The sequence below is a fragment of the Fringilla coelebs genome (genome assembly GCF_963513975.1).
Source record: "Fringilla coelebs genome assembly, chromosome: 5".
In the NCBI taxonomy this organism is placed as follows: domain Eukaryota; kingdom Metazoa; phylum Chordata; class Aves; order Passeriformes; family Fringillidae; genus Fringilla; species Fringilla coelebs.
In genome coordinates, this window is record NC_140033.1 from 9,032,122 (window position 1) to 9,053,417 (window position 21,296).

At 37.0% G+C, this 21,296-nt stretch overlaps 1 protein-coding gene across 1 annotated transcript in view; it reads left to right on the forward strand.

The window, feature by feature from the left end:
• The window catches only part of SEMA3A (semaphorin 3A), a gene marked incomplete at its 3' end in the record, with an annotated part of 161,107 nt that overhangs the window by 129,492 nt on the left and 10,319 nt on the right, over positions 1-21,296 (forward strand). The window contains exons 10-14 of the mRNA XM_084206288.1: positions 619-763; positions 6,531-6,750; positions 11,841-11,932; positions 14,560-14,601; positions 20,089-20,246. Of these exons, the coding sequence (XP_084062414.1) occupies positions 619-763; positions 6,531-6,750; positions 11,841-11,932; positions 14,560-14,601; positions 20,089-20,246 (657 nt within the window). The remainder of the gene's footprint in view (positions 1-618; positions 764-6,530; positions 6,751-11,840; positions 11,933-14,559; positions 14,602-20,088; positions 20,247-21,296) is intronic.

Genomic DNA, 21,296 nt, shown 5'->3' on the forward strand with positions numbered 1-21,296 from the left:
CATATAACTGTGACTTGAATGTTTTCATTACATTGTGCTTTCACCAAGAACAAAATATACTTGTAGCTTTGGCCTGAAGAGGGTTTGCAGTACTGGTTGCATTGCCACATTTATCTGTGAAAGAAACAAGTTTTTGTTTCTAAAACAGAAAGAATGTTTCTAGTGATACCAGGCATAGAAGAAGTCCTTGCTGTCTTCTGTAGAAAATGTCAGGGTAAGAAACAGCACTGAAGTTTGTGCATGTGCTGCCCAAATGATGGAAGAGACTGCTAAAAAAAATAGAAAAATGTAGAGTGCAGGAAAAAATTGAATAGTTCTCTAGGGAAAGCCTTACTGAAATTTACTCAAATTTGGGCTTTGGCCTTCTGGGGACAAGATGTTTTAAATATTGAAATAGCAGCCATCTGCTAAGGAAAATGTCTGGGAGATCATATCAGTTTTGCTGAACTTTCACAGGAGGTGAGTGAGGATTGCTCTGAGAGCATGTCAGAGGTTTGATAATCATCACATGCAATAAATTAGAAAGCATCAAGCTGCTATTCCCATAGCTCTAGCGCTTGATTAAATCGACTGATAGTTTAAAGAAACTGATTTGATTTCTTCTCCCCTCACTTCCAGTAATATCTTCAAGGGCTCAGCAGTGTGTATGTACAGCATGACTGATGTCAGGAGGGTGTTCCTCGGTCCCTACGCCCACCGAGACGGCCCCAACTACCAGTGGGTTCCCTACCAAGGGCGAGTGCCCTACCCCCGGCCAGGAACTGTAAGTACCCCAAGGAATCTGAACTGGGGAAAACATGGGAAATATTTTCACACACTACATGGTCCTTGAGCTGAGATCCCGTAAAGAAACTGACACAGATAACGAAATGGATAGAGTGGGAGAAAGGAAGAATGGAAAACGAACAGTTCCTCCGGGTCCAGGATGTACTGATTTTCTTGTAACATATGAAACGCAAGTAACAACTTCACTCGGATTTTAATTTTGGCATTCGTCTTAACAACTTCAAAAGAAGTTCTGGTAATGGCTGGAGAATTTTACTGAGAGTCAAGTGTTTCATAAATTATATTGCATTATGCTTTCCTTGGAAATTGTTTTTTTTCTTTTCCCAAATATTTTCTGACTGAGCCATTCTTTGTGAAAATGAATGGAAAACAGAGGATTTGCCTCGCTGTTAGGAATTTTCAGTCAACATTAAATCTTGGACAGTAAAACAGATATTTCTGCAACAGGTAGAGTGACTACAATAGTTTCTAACTTCCATTGGGAATTTTAAAAAATATCTTGTTTTACCTGGTTCTCTGTTTCTGGTTTATAAATTAGTAAAATATCAATCATTATAAGACATCCATATTTCAACTGATGTCATCACATTCTAGAAATATTTAACTGCCTCTGAAATTTCTAGTAGTCTAAGAAAATGGGACATTTATGAAACAAGCATTAATTGTATACATTTGGCTTGCTCCTTAGCTTGAATAAGTCAGCTTGGCCCATTTATGTTGAGAAATATCATTGCAGAAGATTACATATATATTTACATCTGTATACATAAAAATGTATATGTGTAAATAATATGTATGTCTACAACATTCTTCTCGAAGTCTACTCATATATAAGGCACCAAAGAAATAATTTTGATGGTTAGGAAATAACCTTCCAAAAGGAATAACTTTGCTTCTTCAGTTCATCATATTTTCTACTTTTCTCTGTTATGTTTGAAATTGTCCTTTCAAATCTGATCTTTCAACTGATATATATGCTCAGCTAATGAAAATTACTTCCTAAGTAAAAGAAAACAGTGGCTCCCTGACAGCTGGATTCCTCAGAACTCCTCACTCCTTTGCTGTGACCAAAAGAATTTGTAATTTTTTCCAGAGTTAAAATATCAGCTCTTCAGCATAAAAGCATTTCTCATCTGATGGTGAAGCTTTTTTCCCCACTTATTACAGTTAATTCTGTTATGTCAGGGAGATGGGGGTTTTTTTGAAGTTCTATTGTGTTACAACTCTAGAAAATGTGAATGAGTAGATATTTTTGGTATTCCTTGTATAGCTATTCTCACCTTTTCAGTTTAACAGACTGAATGCTCATTACTCTGTTCCTTTACACTCCTTTTTGATTGCAGTTTCAATTAACCTTTCTGAACAAAACCAGATACTAGATATTATGTAGAACTATGGACAAAGAGGAATGTTGCATGTTTCTATTGCAGAAATCGACTGAGATAAAGAACTGAGTGCTGCACACAGACTCTGTTGCATTCATTCCTCTGCAGACATCACATGCAGCTCTGTTGAGATTCTAAATACACAACTCAAATATTTGCTCTTGAGACTGGCAGTTTGTGTCCTGAGACAGAGTTCTGGCCTCACTTCTGCCTGGGGGTTACTCCACAGCTTCTCTGAGGGTCTTGATCTGAGTGCATATGAGAAAATAATAACTTGATCAACTTCCCCAGAATAAGCAGAAAAACAAGGGCCAGCACCCAGCCCTTAAGTGGCAAAGTGAGCTAAGACACCAGAGCCTTTGTCAAATAAGGAAACCCAGTTAGGTTACATATACTTCTGTTTCTAGCTATCCCATCAGAATGGAGTTTACCTTTACGATTTCATTATAAAATGCTTTTATTGATTCACAAAGTGCAAAGATGTTCAGATTCCACCATAAGATGTTTGCTTGCCTAAAATCGAATGTAATCCCAAATTTTCCAGGTCTGCTTAGCCCCACAGATGTAGCGCAGGAGGCCATGCCACTGTAAATGTTGTTAGAGTAGCTGAGGCCAGCAGTTTGTCCTAGCACAATGCCAAGATTAATCCTGGGTTCTGCCGCTTTAAAAAAAGAGGAGTGCCTTCACAGTTGCGAAAATCATTCTGTTGTATTAATAGGATAAAAGTGAATTTTAAAAGTAGGTGCCTTTCTGGCTGGAAAGAAGCTTTTTGTTTATAAAGTGATGAAGTTGTGTGTGTTTTAATGATTTGAAGATCTGCTGAGAATAAAGAAAAAAAAGATTTTTTAAGTTCCTCAGATGTCAGACCTTTGGACTCCTTTTCCAAGAAATGCAGAAAGAGATGGGAGGAAAAAACCTGATGTTAGAGTAATTAATTTCCAGATTGCACTGCAGGTAAACAGTGCTGAATTATCTCAGGATATTAATAGGTGAGGTGCCAGTAAACTTCTTGGGCATCTGGTGATTTGCCCAGTAGGAGTAAAAGAAAAGGAATGTAAATGGTTTTTGAAAAACCAGAAAGCTTGGTAAACAATTCTGCATCAACTTCACGTGCAACAAAGAAATTGACAGAATTTTTCCTGTAGGATCTACAGGATTTGGTTTTTGTTCTTTCTTTTCTTTTTTCTTTCTTTTTTTTTTTCCTTTTTAAAATTTTTTTAAAGTATCTGGTATAGGAGGGAGGACTTTTGCCTATACCTCATCTTAACGCAGGTAGCTCATCCCGAATTCCTATCTGACTTTCTGACTTTCAGCTGCAGAGCTCAGGTTTTCTCTGCTTCATGGTACCAAGAGTCATGACCAAAGAGCTTTTTCTTCCTACCAAAATGTAGATACTGATTTTTTCTGTTGGATTCCTTACTGGGCCTAATGCACTACAAACTTCCCATGTAGAGACACAAGGTCACGGTAATTTTTTTATTCTCAGAAAAGCAGGGGATCCAAGGAGTAATAGGGGTCTCAGAATTGAGAGTCTTACTCAAACACACAGAATTATGACTCTAATTCTATTTTTATGAATTTTCTGTGCAAAGTATATCTTGGTCCATAGAATGATAGAATATCCTGAGTTGGAAGGGAACCACAAGTGTCACTGAGTCCAGCTCCTGGCTCTGAACAGAACAGCCCCAAGAGTTACACCCTGTGCCTGGGAGCATTGTCCAAATGCTTCCTGAGCTCTGGCACTCGTGGTGCTGTGACCATTTCTCTCGGGAGATTGTTTCATATTGCTGCAAGTAAAATCCTTTGTTAGAAAATGAGCCAGAAAGTAAATATTCAAGCAGTTGAAACACAGCTGAGATTCATTTGCCTACAATTGAAATGAACACTCATTTAGTGGTTTTTTTAAGTGTTTGCCCAGCTGCAATTAACAATACTTAGTTCTTCTGTAGTGATTTTTATGCATAAAGTACTTTACAGCTATTATCTAATTAATTGGTATCTAATTAATCCAAGTAATTAGTATTGAACTGTAGCTGGAATATTAATCAAGATGCAAAGCAAATGTGAACATAGCATTTGAAACACTATTTTTGAGACAGAGAATGTTTTGGTCAATAATCATGAGAAGTCCATCTGATTTTCTCTTCATAATAATTTTGTACAAGAGAGCAACAATATATAATAATAAGAAAAAGGTTAAAAAATCTTGAAAAAATAAAATAGATAATTTGCTTTCTGCTTTGTCTGCTCCACATACCTTAATCAATTATTCTTCTTCTCTCCTCTCTTACCTTCCATACAAACAGAATTTGCTTACTAACAAATATGGAATTTGCTTACTAACAAATATGGAATTTGCTTACTAACAAATATCCCCTCAAGGGACAATTTACACTTTATATGTCCATGCTGGAAGCAGCCCTTTGCTGAGTACAGTAACTACTCTTGTTGACATTGATTTTTAAATTTCATTTCTGTTGAATTATTAATAATTTGGATCAAGGTGATGGCAAAGACAATTGATTTCTTCTGTTGGGCATCCTGCAAGGTCTGAATTCTTCCTTAATATGATCTTGTCCACTAGGTCTTTAATTTAATTGGAAGGTATTTTATACCTGGATATAAAGGGCAAATTATCTCGGGCATTTTAATGCCAGTTGTTTATATTTGAAGGTCAAATACTACAAAATAATTAGTTTCAGTTGGGAATCAGTGTTTTTTATGTCTTCAAGAGTTATCTGGATACCAATTGTGGTGCCCAAGACCTTTGACAAGTGTCATTGACTTGGTGTCATTGTGGCTCTTTTCCTTCACCCATTCAACAGTACTAATATACTGCTAATGCTTATGTTAATGTTAAAGGTAACTTTTCATTAAATACTTACCAGTTCTACAGAAGAGATGAGGGCAAGTGGTGGAGGTCAGCCACAGTTCTTGAGTGTCCTTATGGGGATATGTAATAGCTGAAAGTGGAGGAATACTTTTGTTGCTACCAACACCATGGTCTTACCTCTCCTTTCCTTTCCAGCCTCTGGTTTCTGCTTACAGTGGGAGAACATAAGCAAAATGTGAGAAGTAGGACCCTGTGGTTCTCGCAGATGAGAGGCAAAACTGTCTGGCCCACCCCTGGGTATATACAGGGGAAAAATGACTTTTTTCTGTCTTACATCATGGGACCAGGTTCATCCCAATGGGACCCCAGCTGTTCCTGCACCAGCTGTGCAAGACAGTGAGGAGTTACTGCAGTTCCTTAACGAGATCCTCTCACCTAAGAGTTCATGTGGACAGTATGATGAGTAACACTCACTGAAGGCTTTCTTTAGAATCAGAGAGGAAGAAGAAAAGATACATTTAAGACGTGACTCACTAGATTCGATTTAGTGTAACAGGATCCACATTATCAGGACCACATGGAGGACACAGAGTTGTTGAGACAAGCAGGGCTTTGAAAAGTCAGTAGAACAGGGCATTGTCCCAGGATTTAAGGACTTGTTTTCTCACATAGCAATTTGGACTTCCAGTCAACTTCTTTGAAATACTTTGAAAAAAAGATGGTGTGACAGATGAGTAATGAGAAAGATGAATTTCAGAATTAAGAGACAAATATCATGTATATATGTTAAGAGAAGTTTTATAGACTTACAGTTATGTTTTGCCCCCCCTTGCATTGTTATCAGTGGGTGGCCTGGGTTTGGGACATTTGGGAGGGTTGGCTTGTTGCTATGGCAACACCTGACCTCCAATCAAGATTTAAGGATGCAAACTCCACCACTGGACAGCAAAGAAAGAGTTGATGGGCAGAACTTTGGGAGGGGCTAAAGGGTTAGAAGGTGGAACATCCATTGTGTGGATGAGCACATGGTGGGAAAGATCCTCTGCCCCCGGAGCCGTAATATTTTCTCTATTCAGTCTTCTGTTGTATTTTTGATAAGGTTTTAATAAACCTTTTAATTTTTTTGGAAGTGAATATAATTTCTCACAATGGCATAATTAATTCATTTTGTGTTGTATACATAACCAAATTGAATTGCTTGCCTTGTATTAAATGATTTAGATATTTCAGGATTTCTTCCTTCTGACAATTAAAGACTAATACTAATCACAACTGGACTTAAAAGCCTTTTGCACTGAAATGGAATAAGAAAAGTGATGTATGAGGATCATTTGCATTCTGTTAACCATATTGGTTTAAATCCAAAATAAATTAAAATATACAGACTATGAGTGACAGAATTAACTTTTGCTGTCTGTCACAAAACGCTTAGATTCCCTGACATATTTAATTATAGACTGCCATAGATGGGATGATAAATAATAAAATTTAAAACATTTCCTTTTTATTTATTTATTTTTCTCCAGTGTCCCAGTAAAACATTTGGAGGTTTTGATTCCACCAAGGACCTTCCTGATGAAGTTATCACATTTGCCAGAAGTCATCCAGCCATGTACAACCCAGTGTTCCCCATCAACAACCGTCCCATCATGATCAAAACAGATGTGGATTACCAGTTCACCCAGATCGTGGTGGATCGGGTCGATGCAGAAGATGGCCAGTATGATGTGATGTTCATTGGCACAGGTGAGAGCTCTTGAATCTACATTGTAATGCTCCTCCAGGATTGATGGACACCTAGAGCAGATAAAAATTCATACTCAGAAAGAAAGAACATAGACTGAAGAACAGTGTAAACATGTGAAAATTTGGGGCAGGACCCAAAACTGTGCATGTGGGGAGGTCTTTGTTACAAGCACCCAATGTTACAGGTTCAGGCCATAGCCTGCACAGCTTAATTCTTCAGGAGCTTTGCCAACTGGATTGAGATCAAACCACACTCTTTCCAACTACTGCTATTAGGGATTTTTATTAGAAATGTCTTGCCTTATTAATTATAATTTAGTATTAAAATGAGGGGTTTGAGGTACCCATTTTGAAGTGCAGCATAAAAAGTATTAATGTGAATGAGGCAAATATCCAGGTATGGTAAAAGTCTTTTGTGCCTTTCAAGTATTTCAAGTATTGCTTTAAGATGCTCAGCCCTTCAGCCAAGAGGTTGCATCATTTTACTTAAGATGAAGATATCTGGCACAAATGGAGTGTTTTCAGAAGAGCTGGTATTCAAATAGAAAGATGATATCCTTTCCAAAGCATTTACAGAATCATACAGCTTGGGCATCTTCAAGAAGTGTAAATATGGACTCAGGAAAGACATTTTTTCAGGAAAGGTAATAATGAGAAAGAGTGTCCAAAAATTAGCTGATATGCATTTTCCTAATTTCAGTGGTCTCAAAACTCTGCTGAGTAGCAATTGAATCTTGTGGATCTGTTTCTTCATCTGTGAAAACTTTACATCAGTTGGCTGATGTTTCAGTTATGTTGAATAAAAGTATTTTAAACTTCTACTGAACATAATTACTTGTAATTTGACATTGGCATCATGAAGCCAAACCAAATCAAACCCTACTGCTTCTTTTCAGCGTTGGACCAAAAAAAGACATCTATGTCTGTCTTATAACAGTCCAACTTTTTACATACTTTAAATACACCTCTGGTACTCTAAACCTGGGGTCAGATTTCCAAAGCAATAAATGTAAGATCTCTTTCATGTTGATGCCTGAAATGTATTATGAGTAAACTGAGAACTGATGAAGCTTTGTGTACCAAACACAGTGCAAGCATAACAATTCAGAACATTTACTGCAGAAAACACAGCTCTGCAGGAAGGGTTAAAGCACTTCAAAGCTGTAAACTGAGTTATTAGATACCAGTGCTACAGTGTGTTCTTGCATAAAACCTTGACAAGTATTTTCATATGATTTTACATTACATATATGTTTGCCATCACACATTAGAGACTTTAATGTCATCCACAATTCACAGTGTTGGGTGCCTTTCAACAAGTCCTCTATGACCTGATTTGGCCCACAAAAAACAAATTAGTGGCATACATGGTATGATGCTGAAGAAACATAAGGAACTTATTTAAGTATATTTCTTGGGCAAAAGAGGTGGCATTTAACTCTCCAAAGCTTGGCCTCTGGGCTAAGAAAGATGCATTGGTTTCTGCAAGGGAAAGTATAAATTTCTTCCAGAGATTCACTGTACTTTCCTCAAGACTGCTGTTAGAGTAAGATGAAAAGTAAGACAGAAGTTCCTGTCTGTTTCAGGCAGTGCAGGAAGATTTGCTTAAAACTGAGCTACAGCCTCTAGGTAGTTATCATTGCATACACTGGTTATTTAGGTATTATGTCTAGAAGTTCTTAGGTAAATCAGTCAGGCAAGATCTCCCTCTGAAAGAACGTAAATGATAATTTTTACCTCTGAGTTTAGGGTTTTCCTAAACCACTAATATTCAGGTGTGTGGTAAATGCTCAGGATTCCATCCATTTCTGGTGATAGTCCTGCCCACAAACTATAAGGAAAGTGTTGGAACATTATTACTGGCACTTACCAAAAGATATTTCATCACTAAAACCCTGTCTTTCTAAGTGCAGAGTGTCATTATTTTTTGAAATACTACTTTTGCCTGCAGAAACCATTCTTCTTCCAGCAGGAGGTCATACCCTTGTGGGACAAGAACAGGCATTACAACACCCATGCCCGGAGCTGGAGCACAGAGGCTGTGTCATGTTCCTCTGAGCTCACTGTCCTTACTGTGGTTTTCAGAATCAGGAAAAAATGTCTTCCACGTGGGGGGAGAGGTGAAGAGGCAGCACTGAGGCCATGCCTGCCTTCTGCCAGAGAGCTGCACTGAGCCAGCTGCTCAGAGTCAGAGGAATCACAAACAGATACACAATCAGCGTGTATTACTTCTTCCCAAGCAAAGAACTAACTGGGAAGCAGATTAGGGACTCTAGTCACAGTCCATTTTCCCACTTGGGGATCTGAACCTATGACAAAGCCAGAATTATGCTCCCTGGCGTATGACTGGGTTTTTCTGTGCAGGTCTGTCCCATCAGATTAGATAATATTTCTCTGTATTTTCCCATTGCTGTTAGAGCAATCTACATTATTCCCATGTGCTGCTGAACTGCACTATGTTGAAGAAATACTTTTTCTTTTCCTTTTCATTGAATAACTGATGATAATTGAACACAACATAATTAATAGCCATCCAGTGTGGTCACATTTTCCGTTCCTGTGGGGGAAATCTTGTGCGGAGCAGTTTCTTTCCCACTCTGATTGTACCAGTGTGTTTCACAATGAAAATAAAATCCTATCAGTGTGCTTGAAAGTAATCAGAAAAAAACAGGATTTCATGCATATCCTGATGGTCTAATGTTTGGCATCCTTTGGCACAGTTAAAGTACCTCTGTCAGTAAAGCCAATTAATAACAGCAATCTTATCTTACTAAGCAGAGCCTATTGATCCTAAAGGAGACGCCTGATTCTGTTTGTGTGAAATTGTTTGAAATACTACTCTGTTAAACTTGATGTAGAAGTCAGATAAAGCTCCACTTTGGTACCTGTGGCCTGACCAGAGTCTCCACAGTGATTAACTCAGTGTATCTTTGACCTCAGAGGCTTTCTTGAGATCAGGCAACTGTAATTGTTGCAGGAGCCACTTAAAAGTCTGACCTTTTGTTGAAACAACATTATGGGAAACTTGTGTCTGCTCAATGCCCACTCAGACTGTTTTATGAAAAATCTCCCTTTATTTCTAGGATGTGGCATTTAATGGGCTGGGACTGAGGACAGTCCCAGTCCAGCACTGAACAGAGTTGTGACACTTTGCTACACTGTTATGTTTGCTATGTCAGAGTTCTCTGTTCTTCACCCATAAAATGTATTTTCCTCAAAACCACAGTCATCATATTATCAGGATAACTAAGAAAATTAACTCATCAATTAAGTTACAAATATAACTACTGTTAGATTTTCTGTTATTCTGAATTACTTTGTAGTAGAAATGTGGATTTTTTTCTTATTATTTAAAAATTTATATTGCATTTGTTCTGTAACATTCTCAATATTTCTTGTTTTAAATATGGCCAAAGAGTAGTAGTCACCATAATGAAAATCAATCTAAACCCACTTATCTAGTATATTTTACTAGCTTAATTTGTACATGTAGATGCCTAAATAAAAAGAAAGATGTGCTGTGCTTTGTTGTTGCTTTAAGAAATAACTGTTGGTTTGTGTTTTTTAAAAGAATATGTGAATTTGTGGCTAATGAAAGAACACAGTGATGTACATATTCCAGGGGAAAAGAAATTGCATCTTTCTAAAATTCCAAAAATATATAACTAGAAACCAACATCTGCTTGAAGAGAAGCAGATGGAAAAAATGAAAAATCTCAGTTCTACAGGATATTCCAGGTTTTCTAGGATATTTAAATATAAAATCATGTGAAGAAGTTAAGTACCAGAATTTTCTTATTGAACCAATAGCTTTTAAGTCAGTTACCTTATAAAAACATGTCTAATGCATGTGATCTCTTTGTCTCAGTTTTATGTGTATTTTAGATGCAGAAGTAGAATTGTCATCTTTTTATTTAGAAATTTCAGCTAACACCCACAGACTATAAATACTTATAAAATGTACACATATATATATATGCTTTTGTGTAATTGATGGTTAAATTCTTGTTTTAAGAGTGTCAACTTTTATAGTTATTTGAGAATTTTATCCACTTAAAATGCCTTGTGTTTTCCTAAACCATTAAAGCTGTAGGATGTGCAACATGAAGAGTCCTTAGGGACATAGTTATTCTACCTGTGGTACATTTACATGGCACCACACTTGGCTGGTTAAAAAGAAAAGTCGCATACAGATTGTTTCCATTTCAGAGAGTCTGCAGTGATGTGTGCCAACCCAGAAATGGTTCTTTGTGTTTTTGTTATTTCCTGGAAATTGTGTTTGTAGAAACAAAGAAATAAATTACAGATGCAGAAGCTGAATTGCAGAGATGGTCTTTAGTCTCAACTATGTTCACAAAACCAAAGGCTGTGGCTCTGGAATTTCCAGGGCTGGCATTGTTAATTTCAAAGCATGTTGCAAAACTCAAAAAATGTAATTTGATATAATACTAAAATGCTGGCACACCCCTATTTCTAAACCAAAGGCACAATTTGTATGCTTTTCACCCCCTCTGTGAGGAACCAGCATCTTACACACAGAGAAATATAGATGCCTTAAGGGGCTTATACATCTTAGGTACTTTGTTTGACACAGGGAAGATCGCAGGTACTTAAGAGACCTAACAGCTTCATCTGTCTAAGAACGTTTGTCCAGATGGTTTTATAGCCATACTGCAGTATCTTCACATGCATTTTAAAAAAGAAAAACATCATATTCAAAATGGACTATAAAACACACCTGGGTGAATTTAGAGCATTTCCTTCCCCCATCATGAATCTGTCATTTTATACAGTTACTTATACAGCATTTCAGTCCTGTCTATTCCTTAATCACTATAATAGTATGTGTTTTCTTTGTTGCATTTTGATAATTCAAATACTTAAATGTCCTACTGAAATTCATTGTTTTCTGAGGTTATTTTAAATAGCAGTTCTTTTGAATGAATGCTGAGAGATATGTAGCTTCATAGTCTTTATATGTGAAATAATTATATACTACAAGAAATTCTGGCTGCTACAAAGCAGAAATATGAAGCAGAAATATTCATCTTAAGCACCTGAAAACCTTTTTTTCTTTTTCCCTTTTCAAGATATTGGAACAGTTCTTAAAGTGGTTTCAATTCCTAAGGAGACTTGGCACGAATTAGAGGAAGTCTTGCTGGAAGAAATGACAGTCTTTCGGGTAAGTGCAGCTAAATTTCAAGTGTCAGGTTGTAGATTTCTCTGTGGACAGCTGCAAACTCAACTTCTTGCAGTCTAGCCAAGGAATAGCCTGGCATACCCCTCTAATTAGCTTGTCATTTAGAGACCAGTCAAAATAAACCTTGAAACTTTCAGTGCCAGCTGGAGGTTAATGATAAAAGAAATGGCATTCTGGGCTCTTGTTCGATGGCTTAAAAAGTAAAATAGTATTTCTGAATCTTAGAGCTGTTGTATGCTGGAGTTAAATATCCACCTGTGTGGCTCTGGGAACAATGCCTGTCTGTTTTCTCCCACAGTGATATGCAATATACAAATTTATAATTGCATCAATTCTGAAAACTATTCAGACTATCAACATATTGTAGCTAGGATCAAGTAAAAAAGTGATCTGTGCAGATTTCCTATGCTTAATAATCCGAGGAACAAAGTGTTTATATTTTCAAAAGTCACTTTCGGGTCTCATTTTCATGGTTTGACGCAAGGCACCATAAACATCCCCTAACTCTAATACTCCATTTTTCCTGTTTGAGCCACGTAGAAAATACAGCATCCCATAGGCAGCCCTGCAAGGCAGGGCTGAGTAAACCTTTCAAACACTTCCCAGACAGAACCCAGGGATGTCTCGTGTTTTGTACACAACAAGGAATCATCTGCATTCCCCGCGTTACTCTTTCTGTCAGCGCCGCTTTATGGCACCACTTCCCCCTCTCCAGGCAGCTGGGGGTTATCCCTGCCTGGAGCACAGGGCTGGTCGGTGTGACAGGGTGAAGATGCTGCTGGCACACTCCAGGAGCCTCTTGTGCTGACAGGCACCGTGCCCTGGCCCGGCCACCACGTCCTCATCAAACTCCGTTGCCATCCCTTCACCTTCTTTTTCTGAGCAGAGACAACCTTGTGAACAGAGCTTCTTATGGGCATTCCTGCTGTTACTGGTACCAGTCATGCTCAGAAACCTCTGTTCTGAGTGCAAGATACCACTGAAAAATATGTGTCCCTGTTCTTGCAATCCATCAGGGTTTTTGAGGACAGAAATCTAGGGTACTTTTTTTTTTCTTTCTTAACATAGAAACTATGAGAAGAAAATGAGACAAAGTTTTTTTTTCCTTTTTATACATGCAAAAGTCATTACTTGAACACAGGGTAATTTGGAAATTGTTGATAATATATGAATCTCTTCCCTGGAACAGGTAGAAATGCCAAGTTAAAGGAGATCAGAAAAATATAAAAGTGAAAGAAGGAAAATAGAAGTAGAATAGTTAATGGCAAATTCAAATTTGGAATTTTACATTACAAGTGTATTTTTTTTTCATTGCATGGAAGTATTTCGGTGTTCTGATTAACTTGAAAGCTCAATTATCTCTTTAGACATGTATTTAAGCCTTAAAGAGGGTATTAATGTATTTTAGTGGAATGAGCAGAATTTGTATGTATAAGATATTAATCTTTCAATAGGGAATTTCCAAAAGATTTTACAAGTACTTCATCCAAGTGTAAGTTTACTTTAGTTGTAAAGAGTATATGTGCATCATGAACAATGTATTTTGATGTTAAGATGCAATGTGCTGAGTGCAATGCTTTTCATTTAAAATTCCACAGAGCTGAAAGTCTTTCATATCTGTTACATTGATAACAAATGCCTCTTTAAACCCTATTCGTGCAATATTTCTCTGAACAGCTGAGCAAACAAACTAATGAGTTCAATTTTCATTCAAATGTTACATTTAATTGATGTTTTCTAATATAAAGCCTATTAACCCCTCTGTAAAGGCAAGTCCATGCTTACCATCCACTGACCCATGTCAAATTCTCTCAGAATAAGCAAGCTGAAAACTATACAAGTGTAAAAGCTTAATAAACACTTTATTAATGTACACAACCAAAAGTATGATCAATAGCAGATTTCTAGATGGAATAAAGTTCATGCAAAATTAAGTTGCACACTGTCTAATTATGCCACTTTAAAATTAAGATCCCTCCAAGAACATGGACCTAGAAGTTGTAACATTGATTTAATGGATGATATTCCAGAGTGCAAAGAACCACTTGCTCATTTTGGTTGCATGTTCTGAAAATGTATATGACTTCTTTATAAGTGAATAGTGTGGAGCAATTAAAAATATTATACTTGGGATTAAATCTTGTTCTTATGAATAAAATTTCACAGGAATGGGGTTTTCACCTTGATGTACTTAAAATTAGTTGCTTATTTCAGTGTTATTATCTTTAATAAATAGTATCGATGAATTTTCATATAGCCCTTATTATTTTCATATCACCTGGAAAGTTCTTGAAATGCAATTTTAGCATTAAGTGTAGATAAAAAATTCAAGATGTGGAACTAGTGACAAAGTGATGACAATTAAACTGTGTTAATAATGGACAATTAAATATCTACAATCAACATAGCAATCAAAGATGCCTCCAGATATGTACAGGCATTCTAATTCCTTTAAAGCTAGAAATTATTCCACCGCAAACGACAACATGAAGGACTATTACAAGGGAGTTTCTAGTTTAATTTCAGGGTTTCTACCTTGTGCAAAAAGTATTGTAACAGAATTTTTATGTTTACAGCTCATTTTAAATTTTAACTCTGTTTTTCCCTAGGAGCCCACGGTTATTTCAGCAATGAAGATTTCCACAAAGCAGGTAATATGTGCACAAATGTTAAATACCTTTCAAATATTTATTGGTCTCTGTCTTTTAGAGACAGTAACTTGGCAGTCAGCAGAGACATATTAATTGCAGCAGCAGCATCCCATCTCTTTACATAAACAGCAGTAGTTTCTCAGGAAAATGTGACGTGCCATGGGGAAAGGAAAAGCCTAGTTTGTTTTACTTACTGGTAAGGTAGAAACTAAGTGCAAATTAACCAGCTGTCTGGTGGCTCTCTAGGAAAAAAAAAAAAATCTACATTACAGAATGCTCCCATGACAGAGAGACTGTTCAAAAGGTGTGGCCCAACTTGGTGCCTTTCTTTAATGGGACTAGCTGTAGTCACTGTAGAATAGTCTGGTACAAAATGCAGATGGTGAAAGCAAAGGATGGAAATGAGACATCCTCCTGTCTTTCTGTCCTCTGCCCATTCCATTGTGTCATTCGGCTTTAACAAAAGATCAACAGATCTGATGCAGTCCAGATTTTCCATGGCCTTCTGGTGCAGTGATGTGGTGAAGATAAGGGTTTTACACTCCTAATTTTATATTTCCTACTTTCTGTTGAGTACACTAATAGCTAACTGCTTATAGAAAATATATGTACTATAAAATGAGACTATAACTAAAATGAACTGAACTTCTTGATGGATAGAGGTAAAGTTTTGTCTGATTTACAGTAAAGGTGATTCCTGCATTTCTAAGCAAATTTTTGAAGCAGTTGATAAATTATGTGGTTGTGCAAAGAACATTGGTTTGCAGTCCAGGAATGAAGTGAATATTAGGGGCATATCTTTCAGTTTTGCCTGGAATTAGGTGGATGTATCCTGGCCACTGTCATTTCCTGTCTTTTCCTGTCTCAGGAGTCTGAGACATAAAATGTAGTGTCAAATTTAACTGGTTTTTTTTTTTTATTTTTCTTTTTCATTTATGTGCTGATATGGAAGCTGATTTGGTAAATATAAGGAACTTCTTTTCGTTCATGTCATTGTCAGGAAAGAGGAAAATTTGTATTACTTTCAGGACTAGGTGCACTAAAAATTGTGCACGTCATAAGTAAAATTTAGTTAATTCTACCTCACTCTATACATTATTAAACAGAAGTCAAATTCATTCTGTAATGGACAGAGGCCAATATTATATTTGAAATGCTGCATATTTAACTCTGAATTCACTGTCTTTAGGAAAGTTGTCTGAAAGCATTCATGTATTTGACAGAAAATGTTTGGGGGGGACACTGTTCTAACAGTTTACCACCTAAATCAGCAAAAATGGCAGGACAAAGAGAAAGATATTATTGAATACTGGTATATTTAAAAACAGACCTGTCAAGTTGTATATATGTCCACATCACACCAAAATTCTCTGCTTTGGATTATTTTTATAAGTCCATTCCCTTAAAGCAGCCAATCATATTTGAAAATTGACCATGCATTTTCATACAGCTTTTCCTCCAAAGCATCTTTAGTTATTCAGGAGAGATTACAATTTTCCCTGAGTTTTCTGAAAACAAATTTACACTGCTAAAATTGTCTGAAGCTAAAAAAGAGCGTAAACCACAAGTTATTCAGGCAGAGTAAAACTCATGAAAAATCAACCAGCCTTAGGCTAAAAATGACAGAATCATGATACACTATGACAAGCTTTTGGCAGTATGTATGAAACAAGTATATGGCAACATGTTTCCATTTTACATTTATGATTTAAAAATACTGTAGTTCTATAACTCAAACACTTTACTCATTGTGTTCTGATAAGCAGGGTGGTTTTCGTATAAACAGCACGATAATTCTATGCATTGTGGAAAGCCAGAGCATGAAATGTAAATAGTAAAACCAGCATGTTCTATTGAATGCCTTAAAAATAATCACTTCATTTTGTTTTTTTGCTAACAAATCTTTCATCCGATTATAAAAACATGGTACAGGGAGTTTTTCCTTATTTCTAAATGTTTTACTACTCTGGTTGTTCAAAGCTACCTCTTTTGCCATCATGCCAATATGTTATGTTACAAATTACTCTTCCTAAAGACCAAAATCTAAAAATTTTTCAGGAGCAGAACTTAGCTTAGGTTTTAAATTATATTAAGCTCTAAAGCTCCTGTCTCTCTGTCTCACTCTGAGTCTGCATTTGGCCCTTGAGCAAGAATGGCTTATGAGTAAATTCAGCTTTAATGTGCAAGACTGAGCCTTAATACATTCTTTCTCCACTCTGCTGTCTTTAACTCACAGGAATTGTGTCTATATTTTCTCACTGAAGCCACACATTCCTCCTGATTGTGTTCAGAGCCCTAGGCTTGTGTAACCTTATCACTTAAACAGTTTATGCTTTGTTAGCAGTAGACACAAACTTTCAGAGCATCCTTGAGCCACTGCAACACCCTGCAGCTGCCTCAGCTCACAGTGCTGTGGGGACCGTGGTACCTCTTGGCTTTGAGCCTGCCAGGTGAAGCTCTGGAATTTTTCCCTTACAAACATGGAAGCAGGACAAAAAGGTGACTTTTTGCAGAGCAACCTCCAACCTTTTTCTCAGGGTCAGCTTTGTGATGCTCCTTCAAAAAGCTGTTGGATTTCTGGTGACGTGGGAAAAGGACAAGAAGATTCTTGGCAGAACAAGTCCTTGTCTGGTGAATTGCTACAAAGAGCTTTGTTTCTCTTGTGTAAGGTTTTCAAGCAAAGGCAAGGCAGACACCTTCAGAAATATCTTAGTGACTATTTTTATAGTACCAAATACTGAATTTTATTCAGAGATCAACATTTCTGTCCATAGTCAGCACATAGAAAGGACCAGCTCAAAATGGATATATCATTTAAACAGCATGCTGAACTATTCTGCATTACTTCTCAGGACATTAAATTAACCAAATGATACTTGAATCTCATGCTCACTAAAGTTCCTCTAAAAATTCTGCTGAAGTTCTTCCTCTTAGGCATTACATTTGCCTCATTCTGTTATTCCTTTGTCTGACACTGTCTGGGGAATGGCTGCTTTTTTGGGCAGCACTGTGGGGCCAACAGAAACCACTGGATTGCTTAAAATATTAGTCTCCTCAGTTTTTCTTGAGTTCTGATACTTGTGCAAGAATTTTTAGAGGACAACTTTTTTTTTTTTTTTTTTACTCTCTGGTTTAATCTGATAATCTCATTTGTTAAATTAACAATGTCTTGGAAGAGACAGCTGAAAAGGCAGTTTGACTGTGGTATGGCAAAGTAAGGTCAGACCATTGATGCAAATAATTCTATTTCTATTTTCTGAATTTCATACTGCCTGGGTTTTTTTTATACTGTTAGTGTCCAGAATAATGATCACCAGCTGGAGTCTAAACCATGATCAGAAGAGCAGCAAACGAGGCAGCAGGCTTAAGGCTGTGCAGCACCTGAAACATATGCTGCAGTTCACTGGCTGAACTATGAACTTATCTACGAGGAATATAGTTTTTAAGTAACCCTATTTTGGCCTCTTTTTTTTTTTTTTCCTTGGGTTTCTGGTCATTCTTTAATTCTAAAGACATTTATTAGAAATCAGGGAGGGGATTTTTGCAAAATAAAATTGGTTACAGAGGTACATAGGAACATTACACCATTCTTTATTTTCCCATGTGTATTCTCTGGGTTGATTTTTATATTAGTTGCACCACACGTTCCTACATGCTTATACAGATATTAATGCCCCAATTACACAGGACTCAGATCAATACCATCTGGGCATTTAAGATACTTAACTGAAGCTCTAATTTGACCTATGCTGCCTCCATAATCAGTAAAGAGAAGAGGCCTCCCTTGAGAAGCAGTTAGGTCACCTAAGATTTGAAGTGCTGCTCTTTTTACTGCAGGATGTAGCCCTAAGGTGGGTACTTGATTAAGTCCCTTCAGCTAGAGGGGAGCAGCTCATCTTGTCTGTTGCCTGTCCTCTCTTCTCAAGGCTACAACACTGCCTGGGATGGGTTTGTACAGTTCAGGCTTTGTGTAAAGCCCTGTGTGGTCAGAGATTTTTGCCTGGAGAATGTGGGTTTACAACCCAGCTATGAAACTGTAATAGATGGAAGCAGCTGCTTAGAAAGGGTTTAGTTTTCAATCTGCCAGTGAATTTTCCTTTGGGGGCTTTCCTTGTCATATTTTCCTTGAGAAAATACCGGTGTTTATACAAATGCACGGGATGTTTCTGTTACAATTAATATGGCTGTATAAACTGCCAAGCTGCTGTCTCTGAAAGAAGTTAACACAACACCTCTTATGAGTGGTTTGGGTGTTGCTATCTCCTGTTATCTGGTGCTCATTAAGTCTAGCTGGTAAGTGACCACTGCCATCTTCCATCCCTGAATTCCCTGAAAATGGTGCCTCTGGGACATTGCAATGCAGGAGCTGAAGAATTTTGATAACATTTCTTGAAATACCATTTTTTCATACCACCTTTATGATTTCAAAGAAAGAAAAATGAAAACAAATTTTTATTTTCTTCATTGAACTGCTTGGAGTAGGACCTTGAAGACAGGTATTCATGGTCCACTGAGGGTGCTGAGTGTCAAGGTTTGATAGCAATATGTGACTGTTTCCAAACCAGAAGGATTATACCCTTGAATTTTTGTGTATCTATTTATTTAGTGTTCCCCTAGTTTTGCATCCCACTAATATTTGTTTTCTTTGTGAATTATTCCTAATCTGAACTATCTCTCTTTGGATTTTCACATGGGATCAGAAGTTCAGTTTTCTCATATCCCTCTGGGGCAAACTTCCCTAGTGGACCACATGAATTTGATATCAGAGAGGAAATTGAGAGAGACAAGATATTCTATTGTGATGCCATGCAAGGCTGTATTTCATTTTGCATGCATGTTTTTTTTATTTACTTCTGCATTTGAACTGCATCTTCTACTCAACACTGGTGTTTATCCAAAATAAAACCAAACCTCTCCCCTCATTAAAGATATGTTCCAGTTAAATCATGACTTGTAGAAAAGATTACAACACATTGTAATTACCAGGCATGCAAAGAATTGCATGCATAGCACCACTTCCAAACTGAAATGTCGCAGCATCAGTCTGAAATAATTTATTTCAGGTTTCTCCCTCACGTGCATAAATTGAGGTAATACTTAGGAAATCCATGTTGAAGGTTTTCTTTTTGTTCAAATTCAAAAGCATGTTCTCCATTGCATTCTGTCACTGACTTTGGGTGTTTTCCCAGTGTGAGGATCTGAATACAAAAGGAAAAATTGAAGAGCACTTTAAGTTTCTTTCTGTTTAGGGAACCCACCAAGAGCTTCGTGAAAAAATAAAGTTTTTCCTCTTTGATTTTTTTTACCCTGGGGACAATTCTGTTCTCATTCCTTGAGCATACATCAGGATCATGATCCTTTATTGTATTTGAAATGCTAACAGACGATTGTATAACATTTTTATGCTTTCCTAGAAAAAGAAAACTGCAATTTGCGATATTTCTTGAACTGTTTGGTTTTGTTTTTTTTTTTTAATTTTTACAACAGCAACATCTCTACATTGGCTCAGCCACTGGAATTTCACAGCTTCCTTTGCACCGCTGTGATGTGTATGGAAAAGCTTGCGCTGAGTGTTGCCTTGCAAGGGACCCTTACTGTGCCTGGGATGGCTCCTCCTGCTCACGTTACTTCCCCACTGCCAAGAGGTAGGGACAGTTCTGCAAGTCTGCATGGTTTGCTATTTGTTTTAACTGATGGTCTCAATATGACCAGAGGGCTTTGGAGAATTTTTAGGGGATGGTTAACTGGAGCCCTTTCTCTTCCAAAGAAAATATCTTTGTGGGAGCTACATGCAAAATGAAGTCTTGGTTGATTTCAAGTGGCAACTGCTTCTTCTTGGGCTGGCTTAAAAAGCTCCTGTAAGAAAACATTCAGACAAAAGTTGTCTCTGAAATTAGCTCCTAACTTTATATTCATTGGTAAACAGCAAAAAGAAAAAAATTCATTTTCTCTAACATGGGGAAAAGGGCTCAAAATCAAAAAAAAATTGCTACTTGCCCAAGTAAATTATCCTACATTTTCATGAATTCTGATTCAAGAGAAATACTTCTAAAATATTTGGACATCAATGGAAACATATCTTTTCTAGTGATATATAACATTTTTGTTATTATTCCAAAGTATAACTTGCATGTGCTGATGTGTGTCCAAGTGCTGCCGGATCAGAACAACCACTGTTCTACAGTCCCTCTGCAGTGATGCTGAAGGCTTTGCAATGCAAACATTGGTGGAAAGCTGACTCCCCAAATCAAAAATAACAGTTTTATTAAAAATTTACAAGTCTAGTTGCCTGATCTGAAGGTTTAGAGTACTTATTTCTTTGCTTCCTCTTATCTTTGAAACGCTTTCTCTAAAAGTATACAAAGTAGTTACTGAAGAGCTCCTGGCTATTGAAGCAGAAATTAGAAATAACTGAACAGGTAAACAATGTCTGCAAATAGAAGCAGACATTGGTGCAGTTTGAGATTCCCTTGATAAATGAAGTAAAATGATAAAAAAGTGCTCACATTAAATTGAATATGCGAGACATCTTGCACGTATGAAGAAACAAAGAATCCAAGGGTTTATATACATAAGGGCTTATATGCATGAAATTAATTGTAGCAAATACTTAGTTGAGAGTGTCAGAATGCCAAATTCCAGGTTTTGATTGGTTCTTGAGGGAGATGAAATGTGGTAAAGGGTGAGAAGTTGAC